General features: G+C 25.3%; 3 protein-coding genes across 3 annotated transcripts; 1 reads left to right on the top strand and 2 right to left on the bottom strand.

The window, feature by feature from the left end:
• Positions 1–454: 454 nt before the first annotated feature.
• Bma-smcr-8 (Uncharacterized protein) lies at positions 455–4,639 on the top strand (the record flags this gene model as incomplete). Its single annotated transcript, XM_043076318.1, has 10 exons — positions 455–571; positions 1,152–1,349; positions 1,647–1,768; positions 1,955–2,078; positions 2,604–2,771; positions 3,128–3,294; positions 3,400–3,463; positions 3,770–3,918; positions 4,109–4,233; positions 4,359–4,639. 10 exons carry the CDS (start codon positions 455–457, stop codon positions 4,637–4,639), a joined length of 1,515 nt encoding a protein of 504 aa, XP_042932252.1.
• A 1,612-nt stretch (positions 4,640–6,251) lies between these two features.
• Bm6813 (Uncharacterized protein) lies at positions 6,252–12,271 on the bottom strand (the record flags this gene model as incomplete). The annotated part of the gene is made up of 13 exons (XM_043076317.1): positions 6,252–6,348; positions 6,473–6,552; positions 7,052–7,211; positions 7,396–7,617; positions 8,319–8,462; positions 8,764–8,876; positions 9,137–9,231; positions 9,486–9,673; positions 10,058–10,161; positions 10,518–10,687; positions 11,025–11,101; positions 11,366–11,499; positions 12,125–12,271. 13 exons carry the CDS (start codon positions 12,269–12,271, stop codon positions 6,252–6,254), a joined length of 1,731 nt encoding a protein of 576 aa, XP_042932251.1.
• Positions 12,272–14,047: 1,776 nt separating this feature from the next.
• Bm4181 (putative WD-repeat protein F47D12.9 in chromosome III, putative) lies at positions 14,048–18,804 on the bottom strand (the record flags this gene model as incomplete). The annotated part of the gene is made up of 11 exons (XM_001895302.2): positions 14,048–14,244; positions 14,619–14,733; positions 14,909–15,079; positions 15,618–15,715; positions 16,221–16,323; positions 16,477–16,699; positions 16,952–17,130; positions 17,532–17,753; positions 17,835–17,985; positions 18,178–18,256; positions 18,726–18,804. 11 exons carry the CDS (start codon positions 18,802–18,804, stop codon positions 14,048–14,050), a joined length of 1,617 nt encoding a protein of 538 aa, XP_001895337.2.
• Between the last annotated feature and the right edge of the window lie 1,991 nt (positions 18,805–20,795).

Raw genomic sequence — 20,795 nt, 5'->3', positions numbered from 1 at the left:
ATTTTATATCAGAGTTGCTACTGTGATAAAAGCTTTAAATTGAAATTTATACAAGACTTTTCAGCGTTTGCAATTCATGAAAGTTACATTTCCCGATGTGGATATTTCCTTTCATGTTTTGCTTTGTGACGAAGGTTGATAATTTAAACTCAGTAAACAAAGTTGAAGTAATTATTTCAAACATAGATACCCTTCAAATTGTTACTGTCCAATATATTCACAGAATAGCTGTTTGGTGTGGAAAAAAAAAAAGAAAAAAAAGGAAATACTGTTAAGAGAAGTTGTATATGGCAACGAATATAAATGTTTTTAAAGTGATATTTTACTAATTTTGTTTACATTTATGTATATGAAATTGAATGAGGTAGCATGTTTTAGATTGCAGTGATGATAATATCTTTTTGTTCTGTAAGACATAAAAGTTTAAATTATAATTTGTAGGGAATAATTTGAAATGAAGAAAATGAGTACTATTGATGACGCCGTTATTTGGGGCAAACGAAGTGTAGATCCATGGCATCGGATGACCTGTTGTCCGGAGGCTGTTTTCACTGTAATTGAATTTTGTCAGGTTATTCTTTTGAAAATATTTTTTGAATAGTAAATAAAAGTATGCTATGCATAATTAGTGTTATGCTAGCTATGTCTGCAAATTTTTTATTGCTGCCCGGAAAAGTTTTTCATTTCCCTTGTCATACTCTAATTTTTATTTTGTAAATATTTCACCAATTTCATGAAGTTGAGATTGAAAATTCAATTCTTACAACAGTCTTTATATCTTTTTTTTCTTGTTTTTTTTTTCTTTTTGTTATGAATAGAATTAATTAAAAAATGTATCCGATTTGCTGACTGTTATTTGGATTAAGATAAGTTTTCAGATACTAAGTTTCATTTCATTTTTTTTTTTTTTTGTACCCTGAGATTTAATATAATAGAAAATTCATCATTTATAATTCCATAGCGACGACGAGTATAATGCTGTTAGAAAACAGTGGTACCAGAAAAAAAATTTAATAAAATTTTGGAATTTATATAAACCAAAAAATGAAGTTTTTAATACTCTGTAAGACTTTGAAATTCAAATTTTTTCGCAAATCATTAACAAGTACATGTCTGAAAATATAGTTTATTTGTTTTCGTTGCTTTTCTAGGCACAAGGGCCACGACCATTATACTCATATCCTGCTCATCTTCATAATCCACACCTTGACATGGATAATGTTGCTCTTTGGTTGATGAGTGCTGAAGTTATTAATGGTTCTAGTATGATAGTTTACAATCAACAAATGGCTGTTTACGCATGCGTTCATTATTCAACTTTACTCGATTTGCACGCTCGTGCATTTCAGGTTGCATAATTAATTCTAATAGTTATAAAGTTTTATGAATAAAATTTGTCCTGTGAAGAAGAAATGAGGTGGTAAAAGTTTCAGTAATATCATTTTAGATTTTCAGTTAATGTCTTTCAATTAGGAAGGGATAAAGAAATATCGTATGTAAAAGTTTTGTAAATTTATCAACATATAAATTTCATACTTTTCTTCTAGTCAAAAGTATAAATATTTCACTGTATTGTAAAAGTCATAAAAGTCATTTTTTAAATTGAATTATTCAATTTAAAAAATATATCTTGCGGTTAATTTTAGCGACCAATATCGTTAGCGCTATTAACACCTGTAAAACCGACAGTGGCAATATTTAAGGAATTCATTGAGACAAGTCGACACTTGTTTTTACCATTACTTGTTTGCAATCAGACTTTATTTAAGTTCGTTTTCTTTTCCTCGTTGTTTTAGATGATCATTCAGTGAAAACCTGAAAAACTTTGAAATGTAAAATGTTGATTTCAATTATATAATAAATTTTGATTTTAGAATCCAGTCGTTTTAGCGTATTTCAGTGTGAAAAGAACAAAAACCTTGTTGAAAAAATAATGCACTAGTTAATTTTGAAGGTCACACCTTGTTCGATTAGTTAATCTAACTAAAACAATGGAAATTAAAACGCCAGCTGAGAAAAATTTCCTTTCATCACTGTCAAAATATGCTAAGGCTAAAGTCCAATCAGTATCTGATCAGGTATATTTATTTCATTTTAAGCTACATCCGTATAAGCGCTAGCAAAATTTTCTATCTTGAAATATAAGAAATGATATAAAATATTGCTTATTTGTGTTTGGTGTGAAATGAATAGATTTATAATCAAATTATATTTTCTATAATTCTCATTCTTATCTTCACCGCAGCTTTATCTTTTTCTTGAAAATGGTTATAGAAAAAAATAACATAACAGGTGTAAAATTATTCCGATATTATCTCATCAGAAACTGAGTTTTTTATCTACAAATTTTTTAGTATAAAATACATCCTTTCTACTTTTCGTTTTGCTTGAACTACTTTTTTTGTCTTATTTATTTCATTTGAAACATATTAGTTAGATTTTTTTTTTTTGGGTAGAGATTAACGAATTTGATCTTTGTCTATCTGTACTAAAGATGAAGTATAAAATGTCTAAACTAAATTCCATTAAACATGTTAATACTTTTTCATCCCACTTCGATTTTTTTTTTTTTTTTTTTTTGTTTTTATCTTTCATTTTTACAGGCAAAATGTATGTTGCAACGGTTTGAAAATCATGCCGTGCAGAAGGTTTTATGTAACTCTGTGTACTGTAATGGACATGACTCAGTGAATAATGATATTAAGATTTTGGAGCAATTAATTATGGATCCTCCAGCATCGCTGCAGGAAATGAAATTTCTAACACCATGTGTCAGTTTTTTTATTTAGCAAAATTTTGAAGTTCTATTCAAAAAATATCAGCTATAACTTGTCTAACAAAGTGTTATCTGATAAAAGAAGTGGTATGAAACATTTCTGTTAAACATATTGATCTTATCGACTTTCGAGAAGCAGCCTGAACAATTTGAGAAATGAAAAAAAGTGAGGTTGGGAGGAAGAAAAAAAAACGACTGATATATATTTTTAATATGCTCAATAGTTGTAGAAAAGAAATCAATATTGGATAAAAGATTGAATTAATATTCGAATTATATTTAAAATATAGGAGTTAGATAGACTTATATTGTATTCGCTAAATTATGAAGCAAATTTTTGTGGAATTTCAGACATATGATGGATTTATTAAGACTCTTCCAAAAATATATGAAAAACTTACCAAAACTACCCAGTCATATGATACGGGAACATTGTTTTGCGCTGAAATGCCAGTGTTAAAATTGAAAGATCGTAACAATCATAATTTATATAACGACAGCAACAATGTTGCAACTATGTTAGTTTGTTCTAAATATAAATATAATTAATTCATGAGTGATATTTCAAGAATAATATTTTTCTATGGTTATTTGATCACATTTCTTAATTGATATTACTTTAGGAACGTTCTGAATGAGAATGACTACACAAGGAATCTGACTACTGTTGTAGAAGGTTTGGATAAGGTAAGACTTTTTATAAAAAATTAGGACAGTTTGAGAGATATAGTGTATATTACTTCTTGAGTTCTTTTTGGGATGGTTCAATGAATTAGACTTTTAGTGCTAATAAATTACGGAGTAAAAATAAAAATCTGCTAGTGGATAGAATGATAATAATGAATTTAGTATCTTAAATTAATTTTTGATACTGGTAAACTTAAATTATGGTGTGATAAGAAAGTGATACTTTTCTGCGCCAGAATTTTTTTTTTTTCGAAAAATTCAAGGTGAACTTTTTGTTCTCATCATTTTTTTTTTTTTTTTTTGCAGATTTTATTTGCTCTCCTAAGCGGTGAAAAATTAGCGCTTTGGTCAATAGAGGAAAGGAAGAGTTTGGGTAAAGACTTACTTAAAAAATTGAATTTACTACGGGTTTCTATGCAGAGGCAAAATGCATCATGGAATACAGGACATAAAGGGTAGGATTTGACTATTGTAATCTTGATTTTTATTGAAGCATAACCAATCTATCAAATGTTGAAAATCTTTCGAATCATATAAAAAATTCTGACCATATGATTGCGACTTCTCATTAAATTTATTGAACAAAAAGAAAAAAAAAGAAACACTAATAGTTCAATTCACTTTTTTGCAAAAATAAATTTATAGCCCTGAAAATTGTCAATTGTTTGGTGAAAGTGTTCCACGCAAGACAACCGTAAACGATTCAAAAGATGCAATGCTATGTGTATACGACGTTGAAGGCCGATGGCTTAAGTGTAGGAATTATAGAGGTATATTTTTATGGAAAATATTTTCTGTAAGTTGATATATTTTATCGTTTTCATTCAATTCTCTTCATTGTAATTATTTAAGCTATTGTAAAGCTTAATTCGCCGCTTCTTATTAACATTTTTAGGTAAACTACTAAACTTTTTATCATCTAAACGAAGTGACTCATTTCCTACTGATTATGCGCTGATTCAGTATGTTATGGCACAGTTAACAGATTTATGCTCAATTGTGTATTTGGCCAAATATACCGATCCAAATGAATTACGAGAACGCCTACAAGTAGAAGAAGATGATTTTAAAATGATTATTAATTTATTAGCTGAAATTGATTTCCTAAAATATGGTTGGATGAAGGAAAAGATCAAAAAAGAGAGAAATTTAGGAATGATCGTTGTTAAAATTTAAGTTCATCTATAATTTGTGTAAATTTGTAAATTCGTTACTATTTGCAATCTGTCGATTTTTAATGCCTTCACTAATCTCTTATGTTAGCTAAACTGTAAATTTACTGTATACAAATATAATATACCCTTTTTATTTAAAAGAAAAAAAAATACAACCTTAAGTTTGCTGCTCCAACTTTTTCTTACCGAAAAAAGTTAACATTTCGGGTTTGGGAATACTTTGAATTGAAGAAGAAAAACCGATACAGATAGTACTGATTAAAACTAAACACACTGCAGTGATTGTAGACGAAAAGAATTTGGAAGAGTAAATAATTAAAGAGAGTATTCTGAAAATGTGCCACAGCAATAATCTAAATCCTTTCTTTAGAGGAATGTGAGAGAGAGAGGGAGAGAGAGAAAAAAAAAAAAGAAAGATTGTCTCGATGATTTTATTGGAAACAATTTGGATCATTCTGGTCGTTGATAGCTGTTGATTACTGATTGATTGGTAACTTCTGATCTGACACAATTTTGTCATTCGCGATTTTCTCGATTTTTGTTTCTATGTATGTGTGTATGTGTATTTTATATCATTTTGATGATATTAAGATCTCGTAATTTACCTTAGCTTTATATTCGTTATAATAATTAAGTGTAAACCAGAACTGAGAACTACACTTATTTATTTTTTACTTTTTAAGAGTTTCATATTTATGAGAATTCATCTTTACAGGAAATATGAAATTCTTAAAAGAAATTTTTAACTCAAAAAATGTGAATACCATTATATTTTATACTTGATCTTGCATCTTATTGTTTAAAATTAAGAAATTCACTAACAGTGAAAAGAAAAAAAAAATGGAAAAAAAAAAAGAAGTGATAGTAAGAAGTTTCCATTCACAATAAGAGTTTAATTCAAAATAAATAATAGTATTCATAAAAGGAATTAAATTTATAATTTGGGTTTATGCTGTTAGTTAAGTATAAAGTATATATGAGTAGTTTTTGTTACAATCAATTATTAAAAAAATAATTCCGTAACCTGTTGAATTTACCTGATAGCACTTACAATTCATTTCAAAGGATTTTAATTTTAATGACACAGTTTATTTTACCACTTTTTTTCATTTTGTATCATTGCTTCTTCTGTGATATTTTCTGATACATATCAGTTTGGGAAAAAAAAAAGCTAAATAAAAAAGCCAATTAAATGTTAAAGAAATATCATATTATTATTTATGTTTATTTTAATTAACTTATTAATTTGTTATAAATATACTAATAGTAATTTATTATGTGCTACCAAAGAAAAAAACAGGGAAAAGTTTCATTGTTAAAAAAAAAAAAAATTGTCACCAGCACTGTCATCAATTAACAATAATTGAAAAAATGAAAATAGAAAGGAAGCTAATTATTCTAATTCTTTGCTCATTAAATTATCAGTTCTTCTTTTTCTTCATTTCCTAAAAATTTACTAAAGAAAATTTTGAATTTTCTTTTCTAGGAAATAAATATAAGAAAATTAACAAGAAAGATTGGTCTTCCTTTTCTCGCTTTAAATAACTTTTTTCTTTTGTTTTAGATTTAGGAAAATAAAAGTTTATATTCAATTCAATAATTTAAGTATAACATTACGATAAGACAGTTTCCCATTCTGTTTCTATTTCCTTGAATTGCCATATCGTTGGTTGACCATAATGGTTTACTTGTATATCTGTTGTAGCCCAGCTGGAAATTTTTGCTAATTTTTATTGAATAAATTTTATTGCAAAATAACAAATATAATTAATAATGAAAATTGAAACGAAGTAATTATTACATAAATTATAAATACTTTTTCTTATAATATTACCTGAAGACAGGAAGTGGATCATAAGTTGGTCCACTCCAGGCTTTAAATCGAAGATTCTTGAATAATTGATAGTTTGTTCCCTGAAAATTATTTCATTTCATTTAAAAATTCCCTCAATAACTATTATTAATTAAATTTTAAATTTGTCAAAACACCTAGAATAAGTGAATTATAAGCAGTAAAAAAAAAAGACAATAATAATAATCGCTTCTTTACAAAAAATATAGCAAATAATTTCATATAATTCTTAATATTCTGTATAAAGTTAGATATAGAATTTATTCTTAGTGAATTGGATGTAAATTTTATATAAGATAAAATATAGATGGATAAAATTATTTGAATTATAATTAAACTAAAACTACCTTATAATCAATACTGCCTGAATTTCGATGGCCCAATTCACAAATTTTATAAGATAAAATATAGACGGATAAAATTATTTAAATTACAATTAAAATAAAATTATTTTATAATCAATACTACCTGAATTTGGACGAGTCATTTTATTAATTTAAATTTTATATGATAAAATATAGATGAATAAAATTATTTAAATTATAATTAAACTAAAACTACCTTATAATCAATACTGCCTGAATTTCGATGGCCCATTTCACTAATTTCATATGTACCATTCGAAGGATTTAAATCACCACGTGTTGATATGCTTGCTTGTGCTGAATATGGTGGAATACATTTACATTTGCTAAATTTTTCACGCTTATAATCATTGTATCTGAAATGAAAAAAAAAAAAAAAAGTGTTTTTATTTCTTTTAAATTCAAAAAATAAAATTAAAAATTTTTCTTTTTTTAATTTTTAATTATTTTGCATAACAAAAAATTTTGATTTCTTTTTTTGAGAAATTTCGAAAAAAAGAGAAAAAAAAAAGACAATTTTTCTTTTTCACTTTTTAATACCTCATTAATTTTTGCAAACTATTCAAATTGATAACTTTATGATGATCACGATTAAAAATTTTAGCACGTGGTGAGCTTTCCCATTTATACCAATCAAATAATTGTCCTTTTTGCTTGAAACCACTTATTTCACTGATTGTATTAAAATATGGAATATTATAACTTGGCCAATATGTGTAATTCTTTAGAAACCATGTCATATCATGAGCAATCACTAGTCCACTAAAATATATATATTCTTTTTTTTGATTAAATACTTTCAAAAAAAAAGAATTAATTATCAAATCAATAAGTGAAAACATGTTGAAGAAGGAATTTTTTCATAATTAAAAAAAATTCTTTTTTTTTTTTCAAAATTGTATATCTTAATTATAAATTCTTGACGAAAAAATAAAGAAAAAAAAAGGCTAATGTTGAAATTTAAACGAAAAAAAAATATATTATTAATATTATTATTAGGTTTAAAATGTTGAATTATCTGTTATTAAAAAATGATAAAATTGAATATATATATATCATAAAATATTTCAAAAATTTGGAAAAAATTACTTTCTAAAATTTTCTAACTCTTTCAACCACCAATTATTAATTAGAGGAAAATATATGATTTGATTTATATGCTTTGAAGTTATATGTGATATATGATTTAAATCAAACAAATTAAATAAAATATAAATCATAAATTAAAAAGTTAGAAATTTTTGACAAAAAAAAAAAAAAAAAAACAAATAAAATGAATATAAAGTAAATAAAAATATAGAAGTTATGAGAAATTATTATTAGGAAAATTATAATAAATATTATTCATAAAGATTATTGTTAGTAAATGTTTGTTTTTTACAAAATTAATTTTTAAAAGAAATGAGAGAGAATAAAATTAAACAATTTTTTTTTTAAATTAAAATTTTTGAAACAATGCATACGGTGCTTGCTCTAAAACCCATAAAAGATTATTTGTTGGAATTTCTTCGTTTGGTTTGAATAATTTATAATCAACTATACTCCATTGATTATTGTAAGTGCCTGAGTTATATCGTGCAAATATTTGCATCCATTGTTTTGCGGTACTAAAATAATGCAAAAAAAAAAGTAAATAAATAAATATTAATTTTTGAATTAATTTAAAAAAAAAAAAACAAACTAAGAATTATTCATAATAAATGTTTAATCACAGTTTTCTCAATCTTTAAACTATAACGAATATTAAATTTATGTTAAATAATTTCAATTTAATATTAAAATAATTTAAAATAAATTAATATTTTTGATATGGATAATTATGATAAAACTAAAATAAGAATGTGAAATTAGGTAAATGAAAGAAAAAAAAAAAGAAAAAAAGAAAGGATAATAGCATTAATAACAAACTTTGCAAGTTTTGTAGCAATAATACTACGAATCCAACAATGTAACTGTCCATTAGGTTTGATAGCATTATACAATGATCGATTGAATATATTAATTGTCGTCTCAATTATTGCCTAATTATTAAATAAAACAAAATTGAGAAGTAATTAATTAATTAAGTTTCAAAATTTATGAACAAACTTTATTTTATCATACATAACACATTGCTTTTTTTTTAATGCTATTATATACATGTAATAATCCAGAATAATCAACTCGTCATTATTATACTAAAGTTTTCTTTTTCCTAAATCAATAATTTCGATTATTTCTCTAGCAATAATAAAATAAATTTAAACAAATAATAAATAAATGAAATGAGCATAAAAATTACCAATCCAGAGGTTGCAAGAATAAAATCATCTAATGAAGTTAGCGAACCAGGATATGATGAAAAAGATGTAGCATAACCAGGTATTTTTTCTTTCTCTATAATAAATAATACTTATACCAGTAGAATTATTTGACTTTTTGTTTAATTAAATGATTAATTAATTAATTAAAGATTTTCTGATTTCACAAAAAGCTATATTATGAGTTAACACTATGTATTTTTTTATAATACATTGCATATTCTATTAGTAACAAACTTAAATACTAAAAAAAGAAAAAAAAAAAAAGAAAGGAAAAAATTACACTAATAATTAAAATTAAAATATTTTGTGCAAAAAAAAAAAAGTTACCAAATGCAAATTTGTAAAATTTAAGAATTCGATTCATCATTTCATAACCGGACATGGTAACATGAGCAATAAATAAGTCAGCATTATCCGGTGCTAATTTTATCAAACCCGAACAATGACTTGCATCAGATTTATTTTTGCCAAATATTTTTCTCAAATCAATAAAATCACCAGCAAGCTGTATCATACTACAAAAATTTTCAGCAATTAAAAACAAACAAAATCATAAATTTTTAAAAAATTCTAGTAAAAATATTTATTTCTTTCCTTCAATTGTTAAAAGTCAAAAAAAATTTCTTTTTTTTTTTAGAATATTTAAGAGAAAACATTCACAATTTTGGTGTTCATATTTAAATTAAAATTTAATTTGAAAAAAAAGAAAAACATATGGAAAATTGACGACAATATCGTGCATATATTTTAAAATTGATAATTATTATAAATTCAACAAAAAACAAAGAACAAAAATATTTTGAAAATGCTATCATCGATTTATTATCATTTATATATTCATTACATAGTCATAAGTAATTTTTTATAAGTATAATTTTTAATATAATATTGAAACTTACTAAATTGATGTTAGTTCAAATGAAATTATTGGCTTATAAATGGTAGATGTTTTTTTTAAATATCCATGATTTATTCCTGTTAGCTGGGCAAATGTTAAATTCACCTATAAAATAGTAATATATTTTCAGTGGTACAATTTAATAGATTCTTTTTTTTTTCTAATTTCTAACTTTTAAATCTTCCTCAATTAAAAAATAAGAAATGAAAATTTTGAATAAAGGCTGATTTTTTATCATTATATTTTAAGAGCAAATTATAATTAAAATAAATTGTGTAAGCAATTAGTGCTACTATCTGATCAATATAAATGATATTTCATTAAAAATTAATGTAAATTAGCCCGAGAAGTAGGCCAAGAAAAAAGAGCCTGATAAATTATATACATAGGAAAGGAAGAAAATCATAAAATGAAAATAAATTTTGATAGTAATTAATTAAATTAAAAAATCTTAAATTAACCTGTTTCCAGTAAATGTCTATTTCTGTTTTCTTTTTCACTGTATGCTTAATCCAATTCAAATTTTTGGATAAATAAGCAAAAAGTTTGTTGCAATATTCTTCTTTACCATTACACATTCTTTCCAATGTATTACGATAATGATATGTTATCAATTGTCGTGTTAAAATACCTTTAAAATTTATTTACCTTTTGCTTTTCAGATCATATTTGCTAAATCTAAGTTTAACTAAGTTTATAAAGACAAGGAAAAAAAAAAAGATTAAAACATTCTATTTTTGTTTTTTTTGTTTTTTCCTTTAAAAAAACATATGTTTTTATATTAACTAAATAAAAATTCATTTAAAAAAAAAAAAAAAAAAAAGTGGATTTAATTTGAAAATTTCAACAGTTTTTTGAATTTTAAAATATTAAAATTTCTTTTTTTTTTATCATCTTTTATCTATCGTTATTTTTTCTTCTGTCATTTCTTTTCTTTCTTTTTTTTTAAAAAAAAAAATAAAACTAACCTTCAAGAAGTCCAGCAGCAAATGCTTGAGTTATTTCATCAATACCATTAAATGTTTCCACTTCTAAAATACCCCAGCTGGAATAAAATAAAACATTTTAAACTCATTTTTTCTACTTAAATTTCACATATTTTGAATATTATTTAAAGAGAATAACTAACATTTTTAGCTTCAGTAATAATTAAAATTAAAATTTTAACTTTCAAAACAAAATGCTTACTTTATCACTTTTTTACCTAATTAATCGATCTAACTCATCTTTTTTTTTGACTAATAAATTACATTTGATATTTTCCTTTTTTTTAATTATTTTAATTAATCATTTTCATTTTTTTTTTCACCCTGTCTCATTGACAGCATTCCGGAATCGTGCTAATGCAACCTGAATACCTTTGTCACATTTTGTACCATTATTTGTATATAATATATTGCTATCCTTTTTACGACATGCACTCAAATATTCATAATAATTATCCTGAAAAAAAAAAAAGAAACGAATATTTCAATTTGAATTGCTTATTTCAATTTATTATTTAAATAATTATAAGTAACACATATTATATCTGTAATTTATTATTATCATATAAAGTAATTTATTATTATCATATACCTGTAATTTATCAATTTTATTGCAACAATTTTCTTTATGCTATTATAATTAACATTAATGAAATAATTAATTTGTTGAAATGAAAAAAAAAAAAAGGAAAAGAATATTTCAAACTAATTTTATTAATTTACTATAATAATTATTTCTATCTGAAATTCGATACAACTATTAGTATGTTAATGTCAAAATTTTGTTTACTAATTAGTTACTATAACTAATTATCAATTATTTATTTTACTTTGTTACTTATTCTATTAACATAATTACTTTAGCATGTAATTAATTCTAATTACTTTCGTAAATATTTCTCCTCTTATTGAATTACATAAAATAGTATATAATATTTTTTGATGAAAAATTATGTTAAACATTTACTTTTCATTCTTTTTTTTAATAAAATTATTCCTCTTTAATACAATTACGAGAGAAAACAACAAAAAAAAAAATAAATAAATAAACAAATCAATAAGCAAAAAAAGTAAACCATTACATGTTGTTGTTTGCAAGTGAATTGTAACGTACAATTATTCCTTTCATTATCAATAATTTCACGATCACGTAAACCACGTTTAAGTAGCAATAATGATTGAGTTAAATGTAAAATAAATGTTAATAACCAAAATCGAGAAAGCACCATTATGCAACAACTGTTACAACAAATGAATTCGAAACTGCTAAACGATGAAATAAATATTTATCATCTTAATCGACCATCATTATCATTCAACCATCTTCCGCTTTTCTTATCTTTTCAATCATCAATAAAGTAAAATTCAATTTTCTTTCTTCTTATTTTCTTCACTTTTCTTAAAAAAAAAAAACATACACACAAATATCATCTTACAAATTGATTTCTCTACTTAAAATTTTACAAAATTTTATTTTATTTTTAAATATTTTTACAAGTTAGAAATTTTTTTTTTCAAATTTTTAAATATTTTATAACTTTTATATCTAATTTTCAAAATACTACTTCATGAATATTTATCAGAAAATGAGATTTGTTTATGCAAACTCTTCCAAATATCTAAAAAATTCAATTATCATATAATTTAACATAATCACATAATTTATACATGTGTCTCTTTTTTAGATCTAATTTTTTAGGTAGTTAAAAACAGTCCGAAAAAAAAAAGAATTCCAGCTTAATAATTTCAAATAATTTTCTTTTTCTTTCCATTTAGTAAATGCTATCGCTTAAATTTATGCCAGAAATTACTATCAAAAATTAATATGCATCATAATTTTATAGTTATAACGTAGCTTTCTACGTTTATCTCACGTTTGTTACGCTTTTATCCCTTAAATTTGTGTTCTTTTATTATAAAAGGAAATTTACACTGAATACCACACAATTTAAAAGCATTTAAATTGTACAGTTCGCCATTTTACTAGTTTTTTGATTGCTATGATACGTGACTGAAGAGTAAAATTTAAGTATGAATTAGGAATTATAATTAATCATATGAATTATGATTAATCATATGCTAAAGAGATTATGCAGAAATTTCATTTCGAAGACAAGTATACTTGTTCAGATATTTCGATTACTTTTATGACAAGCTTTATTCCTAGAATAGCTCATTCAATTCATTATAACAAATGCAAAAGTTAATGATAACAATGAATAAAAATAAAAAAAAAAAAATGCAAAGTATGAATTAAGGATGTGAAAAACAAAGCCTTAAAAAATGAGAAACTAATAAAAATGTGAAATGTATAATTTGATGCACTTTTTTTTTCTGGAAATTAATAAGGTACATAACAGTACATAAAAAAGTTAATAACATAAAAAAAAAAAAAAAGGAAAAATGTGAGGAAATTAACTGTATAAAAAATGTGTAAGAAAAACAAACCGTAAGATCAATGCTCTTGAGATCTTCACTTAATATTCTGAGTTTTTTTTTTTCTTTTTAATTATTTCAATAGAATGTATGGAATTTTTAGAATGTTTCGGACTATTCAATTTGCTATAATGGTACAATAAAAGGATATCATCATTACACAAAAAGTTATCATAAAGAAAAAAAAATTATCAGAAATTTATCACAAATGTTATATTATGTAGGCAAAAAAATAAAAATAAAAAATTGCTGAATACAATAAAAGTATTTTTGCGAGAAATATTTAAATTCTTTAGATAGCTCAAATTATGTAAAAAAAAAAAACAGACGACAAAAAAGTTCATTCTCTTTCTGACAAATTTCTAGATCAATCAAAGGTATCACCAAATCTTTGACAGTTTCGTTTGTGAAAGCGATAGTCATGTAAAATGAAAAGTTCCTATTAGTCAAGCATCGAGAACACAAAAAACAGTTCAATTTCTGAGTGTAATTAGAAATCAGAACTTTCGAACTGCAATTGAAAAATAAACATATTATAGAATTGTAACATTTACAGCAACGATGTAAAATTATAATACTAATTCATGAACATGAAAGTCACTTCCAGTAGCTATAAGAATAGCAGCATTACCAGAGAGACCACCTAAATTAGATGCATAAGCAAGCTTCGGCTTTCGTGATAAATTTCTCGGATCATGACTTGGAAATTCACATAACTTCTCACCATTATATGTTGACCAAGCTCGAGTGATTCCGTCTGAGGTAGCTACAATGAAATTCTTTATCACATCAACTTTTAGCAAAATAATAGACAGTTCATTCTACAGTTCCCATTAATCTCTAAATATCGATGAAGATAAAATGTAAACTACGCTGACTTCATTTTCAAAATTACTCTTATAAAAATTACGACAAAACTAATTCTCATGAAAAGGAAAAGAAATAATAATTCGCATTTTCAGCCTTTCTTTTTTATATGAATATCTCTCATAGATGACAGAATGAATAGTGTGGATAAAGAAACTTTGGAGAATAACAGGCATCAATTTGTTCCTATATGATAGTCTATCGAATTTCTAATCTTTCAAGGAATGTAAAATCTATTTTGTAAATGAAATCTAGCAAAAAAAAAAAATTAACCTGAGAAGAGAATCCTTTCATCCTTCTCGAGATGCATCGGTGTTTTATTATAAGGATTTATATTATCTTCAATTTTGAATTGAGGTTTACACATCCGAATATCCCAAAATTTTATCTGAAATCAAAATCTTCAGAAATGATCATGTTTAAATCAATTCATGAAGAAAAAAAAAAAGAAATATGCAAAATTAAATGATGTGGTAGAAATATAAAATATTCAACATCTCTTCACTTATTTCAATCAGATTTAAAAGATATATACTAGTGGATTCGAAGAAAAAAAAACTCACGATTCCAAAATGATCTTCGGTAACAAACATATCAAGCTTTGTTCGTAACGTTTTCAACCAACCAACATTTTTCGTATCATTGTAAGTAGCAACAATATCACGATTACTCATTCGCAAATCTGAGCAAATTACATTACCACCCATTAGACCCATAAATAATAAATTTCCATCCTGAAACTCTTAAAATATTTCGAAATTATGAGATGGAAATGAATTTCAAAATTAGTCTTCTTTTTTTTTTTTTTTTTTTTTTTGTAAATCAAACTGTCTTTCAAAATACAATATAACAATGTATTATCAATTCTAAAAGTAGAAAAATTCCAAGGCATTATTATACAATTCATATTTCAGAAATGAAGAACATTAAAAAAAGGATACAATAGTCACTAAATCCCTTTTCGTTTCTTTTTCAATTACCTAATACTAAAAGTCATATTTTCAAATCAGCTTTTTTTTTTTTTTTTTTTTTTGTAGTAAATATATTATTCCGTCATAATCTATCGTCGCTATGAGCACAAAGAAAAAACAAAAATCTTGCGGTGCGAAGACTAAAACATGCAAGGAAATATAAATCAAAAAAGGCATGAAACAAAATCTAGCATATAAATCAAGCATTAGCCGATATTATTTCAAAAATCAATTATAGCTTAATCAACACTCAAGATTTGATCTCAAACAGAATATACAAAAAATAAGTGCTGAAACACACCGTACTAAAAGCTAGGCTCATAACACCCTTTTCCAAACTGCTAATACGAGTAGTTTGTTCCGTAGAAATATTCAACAACATAGCATTTTTTTCCAGTCCTATAAACCATATAGATGTATTTGAATTATTAAATAATAATATATATTTATTTCAACTATGAATTTTCGCTACTCTAATTTAATTTGTACAAAAATGACTTCTCTCTACATTCTCCCCTCTTAATTGCTTGATTCATCATAGTGTGAAAAACTTCCAACTACTCTGAAACGAACTAGATAACAAAGCCAAACTTGGAAACCATAATCCCAAATTTAAATTATATCATTTCTTAATGAATGATAGCTGATATTTGAATGACGGTTTGCTTGCTTGAAAAAACTACTCAAATTTTTCAACTACTTTTTATTTTTAATTTTAAATATTTCAACTAAATCTGATGTAAAAATAGGAAAGGAAATAACATATGATATCTCAGTTCAGAAACCTCAAATAAATCCAACTTCATATACAACAATGATTTACTCCTAGATTGAATCTTAAGCTTAAGCTGAACATGTCTTAATTTCCATTAGAAAAAAACTTTTGAATGTTATAATAACTAACCAATTCCAATCTCCATTCCATTTCTATTGAAAGTTATTGCACGTACATACTCCTGACATGTCCATGTCATGTTATAAGATGGCAAATGTAATTCCGTCGAATCCTAGAATATGTACCTTTGTAATGAAATAAAGTGCGTAGTCCTTAAACAATTTCTTTTGGATCATGCATTAAACCATATTCTGGTTTCTATTATACTTTAATGTTAAATTTTGAATAAAATATTATTTCAATTGGAATCAATCTTATAACTTACATAAACTGAGGAAAATTCAGCCACTGGTTCAATGCAAACTCGACTTAAAGTTGAAAATCGATTATGCATGGTAACAATTGTCTGTGTCGTAACGTACAATGCACATGTGATATTGTCATTTATTGGCTCGACACACATATCCATTAAATTTGATTTTATCAGATTTGCGCAATATGTACTGTTTCGAATTTTCAATCCAAATTTACTTCGATATTCACTTTCTCTACAAATAAACTTAACATGCATTCAACTGAAATACTGGAAACAACTGATTCCAATACTGCACGCTAAATGTAACCCTTACACGAATCTTTAAAACAGGATTAAAATCAAAAATTCCTTATTTATACTGAACTCATTGTAAATGATTCGCTTTATATAAAGCAAATAAATATTTCAGTAAACTTGTGATTGCTGTTGTTAAGTTTCCAATAATTTTACTCATACTCGATACTTTCTATCATTTTTAACGTACATCTTCATCTTATGATAAGAACCAGTTGTAGCTTTAAAACAAATGATACGTGCACCACATGCATCCCTGCATCCTTCATCTCGCCGTCGTTTCACGGACCAACATCCAACGATAGTTTTCCCATCTGTGCTGATGTCCATATAATGACAAGAATGCAATGCCTCAATATCTGTATATCCCTGAATAAGAGCTATCATTAGCACTCATTCATTCATTTGATTAAGCAGTTCGACTTATGTAAAATATTATGTGTATTAGTATATCAGTTTGAACAGAAATGATGGTGCACCATCTTATGACTACAAGGAGTTCTGTATTAAGATGCAAAATTAATAATGAAATTAGTGAAAGTATCGAATATTCTTCAACTTGCAGCAGTCTAATTTATTGCATGAATTAGTATAAACTGCTTGATTATAAACAAATACCTTTTTTTAACCAAACTCTACTAATTCGCTTAATCGTTTGTTCATCAGAATATTCACCTATGTTTTATCATTATATTTAAAATTTTTGTTTGCAACTAACATTCATTTTACCATGTTACAATAATGCTTAAACAAAATCCAATAAAACTGACTGTTTGAACGTAACTAGGCTCTTTTCGGACGCCACGTAATGCTCCTTCAGTAACTAAACGTGTAAGTCGTAATATATTGCAACCACGTAATTCTCTATTTTGCATTATTTTTGGTAACCATGAAACAGACGGACAAGATTTAGCACAACATCGTTCACGTTCAGCCATAAATGATTTATGCTGCCGAATGTCTCTTAAATCGCTTTCACGGAATCCAATATTCTAAAATAAAGCTTTTTACTCGAACAATTTTTATTTAGAAAGAAGTAAAAAAGCAAGAAGTATAAAAATAACAAAGCTTACGGGGCCACTAGCTTGTGGTTGCACTCTGTAGTACCGTTTGGTTACACTGTCATATACGAATCCTGGTATGTCACTTTCTTCAACAGTTGCATTGCCATGAGACAATTGCTGTTCATTAGTTGAATGATCAATTTCATTCATACCACGATTGCTAAATAAGCTAAAGATTAAAGTTATCATTAAGTGACTAAATTTCATATCAGTTTTCTCATCTACCATTACTACGCATCATTAGAACTACGAAATGTATGATAATTGCACATCTATTAGATAAAGTATGATTGAAAAGTAATAAAATGAGTGCAAATGATTTGAATTTGTATCAATCTTGAAGAATTATAACCCTCTCTGAGCATGATTTCGATTTCTTCTTCTTCTTCTCTTTCTTAACTGCTCGTCACTGGAACTAGCTTCCCCAGCAACTGAAAATCAAATAAGTTATTCATTTTAATAAGCATTTCTAATATATTTCAACAACAGAAAAGTACTAAAGTCTAAAGTTTTGATCAATAAATATTTGAAAATATCAGATGATAAGTAAAGAGTTCATGTTTTCTCTGAAGTATTTTCAATATATCAATCCTAATAAATTATTGTAAAGACTTTAAATAGTTTCAAGAATTTAAAGGATCTTCAAGAAAAAAGAATCACCCGTTTTTAACAGTAACATTAAAATGAAACGATTTACAACAATTCTAATAATACGTAATATAATCTTATTACGATATTCTAAATGTATTGTAAAAACTTGTTTTGTAAAAAAAAACCAAAACACTACATGTTACCGATCTAAGAAACCTATACATATTTATAAACATTTGAAGTTGTCACCAAAATTACACCTTAATCAATTTCTCTCAAGTCTTCAAAAAATTCAGGAACAATCAATACCAAATGAATTATTTGATGATAGTATATGTTGTCGTCTGTTCATTTCTATATTTCTTCGATATCGTTTATTATATTCCATATCTATTTGACTGTTCCTAAGATAAATTTACATTTTAGAAGACCTGAAATTAGCAATTATTAGCAACAAAATGAAATATTAACTTACACTGATACGTAAACTCAATGTTTTAAGTTTACGCCACCTAATTTGATGATGTAAAATTTGATCTCAACAGCTTCTTTAGGTGTTTTATAAACAATTTATACTCATTTGTATATTCGCTGCTATACTATCGTGATATCAATTTTGCTAGTAATGCAAGGTAAATATAATGGAATATATAATAATAGGGTTTAAGTATAGATACTTAAGATTTAAATAATTGCTTCAATTTAAAACGTTACAAACAAAATAACATTGACAAATTTTATCCTCTCCATTATTGACGTCTACTTTTTCTGATTTATCACATCATTTATCAGTGTAAAACTTTGATAAGTTTGAGGCAGGATATTCATTTCTATGGCTATGATCTTTTGTGATTTAAGATTTAAATTCGATTAACAAATTACATGCATGAATAATTTCTCGAATGTATTTAATTAGATACAATTTCAAAATGCCGAAAAGATAACTATGACAAAAGACGCTATCAAATCCATAAATTTCCTTTTGCAATTATTATTGGTCACAATTGTTACTTAATCAATCAGCCAATCAATACTACACTTTCGAGCAGAACAATAAATTCAACGTATTGAAAGCTTAATTTTACATCAAAAAAAAAAAAAAAAAAAACTTTATTTAGGAAATTTTATTAGCATATGACAAGGGCAAGTAAATAGTTGAAATTATGGGATAAAAAAAGAACGTTAAAATATGTTTCATGCATTTCCTACTAAAAAAAAGAAGAAAAGAAAAAAAACGAACTACAACGATTTGATTACTTTTTCTTTCTTTACACACACACACACAATATAAATTCACCAATTCATCCACAGTTGATTTATCTCTTACGCCACCGTATTTTTCTGACCGAATCAGTATCAGAAATTATGATTTCGAGTTCTGATACTGACATTTGAACAAATTCTGCGATTTAATGTTACAACTAACTGTATTGTCAACAGCTAAGGTTAGGATAAATTTGATAGTAAGAGCAGTTGAATTAGATGAGTAGCAAATCATAAATCATCTGATAAAAATTTGGATAATAAATTAGTCAAGTCAAATACTATAGACTAATTCTTCTAGATCTATTTTCTAAATCCATTTTTCTATTATCTATGATTGATCATTAAAAGTTACTTTCCAGTAGTTATCAATTGTTTTGCTAAAAATTACAATTGATATGAATAAATTCAACAAATCATAAAGTTGACTGATTTCAATACTTTATACATTTTTAAAACAAATCAAATAAGCATAAATATCCCAAAATAAAAAAAAAAAATGAGAAATAAAAAAATTGGCAGAAAATATTCCAGAAAATTTTTGATTAATCAAATGCAAATGATATACAGTTGATAAGAATTACTAAAGAACAATAGCAACAACAAATCATACATAGTACCGACTTTTCAAATACCACAGTACATTGAAACAATAGAAATTTTCAGTTCTGTAATGCTTTTTTAACCTTTCTAGAACACATAATACATAAGATGAAGCAAATTTCATTTTCGAATAGTTTTATAATTTCAAAAAATGAGATCGGAAATTGAAATGGAATAAAAGTAGTTTCTTGTGACAGTACAGTTAAGTGCGAAGTGCTATTCTTTTCTTGCATTACTATGAAAAGTGCAAAGTAACAATTTTTTTTGCATATATTTGTTAGCCACAAAATAACATTTCTTGTGCAAAAATTTATTTTTACTAATTTCTGCAGCAATTTTAATTCTCTGCTTTTAAAAAAAAAAAAAAGAAAAAAAAAGCAAAACAATGGTGGAAGAAAATAGTACAAAGTGAGAGAAAATCATTCGAAATTAATGAATATCACAAATATTGCTCAAAAAAAAAAAAAAAAAACTTTGCCTTAAATGCGTATTGAGGTGCTGAGTTGGCTGGTT

Source organism: Brugia malayi (genome assembly GCF_000002995.4).
Source record: "Brugia malayi strain FR3 genome assembly, contig: Bm_v4_Chr1_scaffold_001, whole genome shotgun sequence".
Lineage (NCBI taxonomy): Eukaryota > Metazoa > Nematoda > Chromadorea > Rhabditida > Onchocercidae > Brugia > Brugia malayi.
This window is presented reverse-complemented; position numbering and strand designations above follow the sequence as displayed.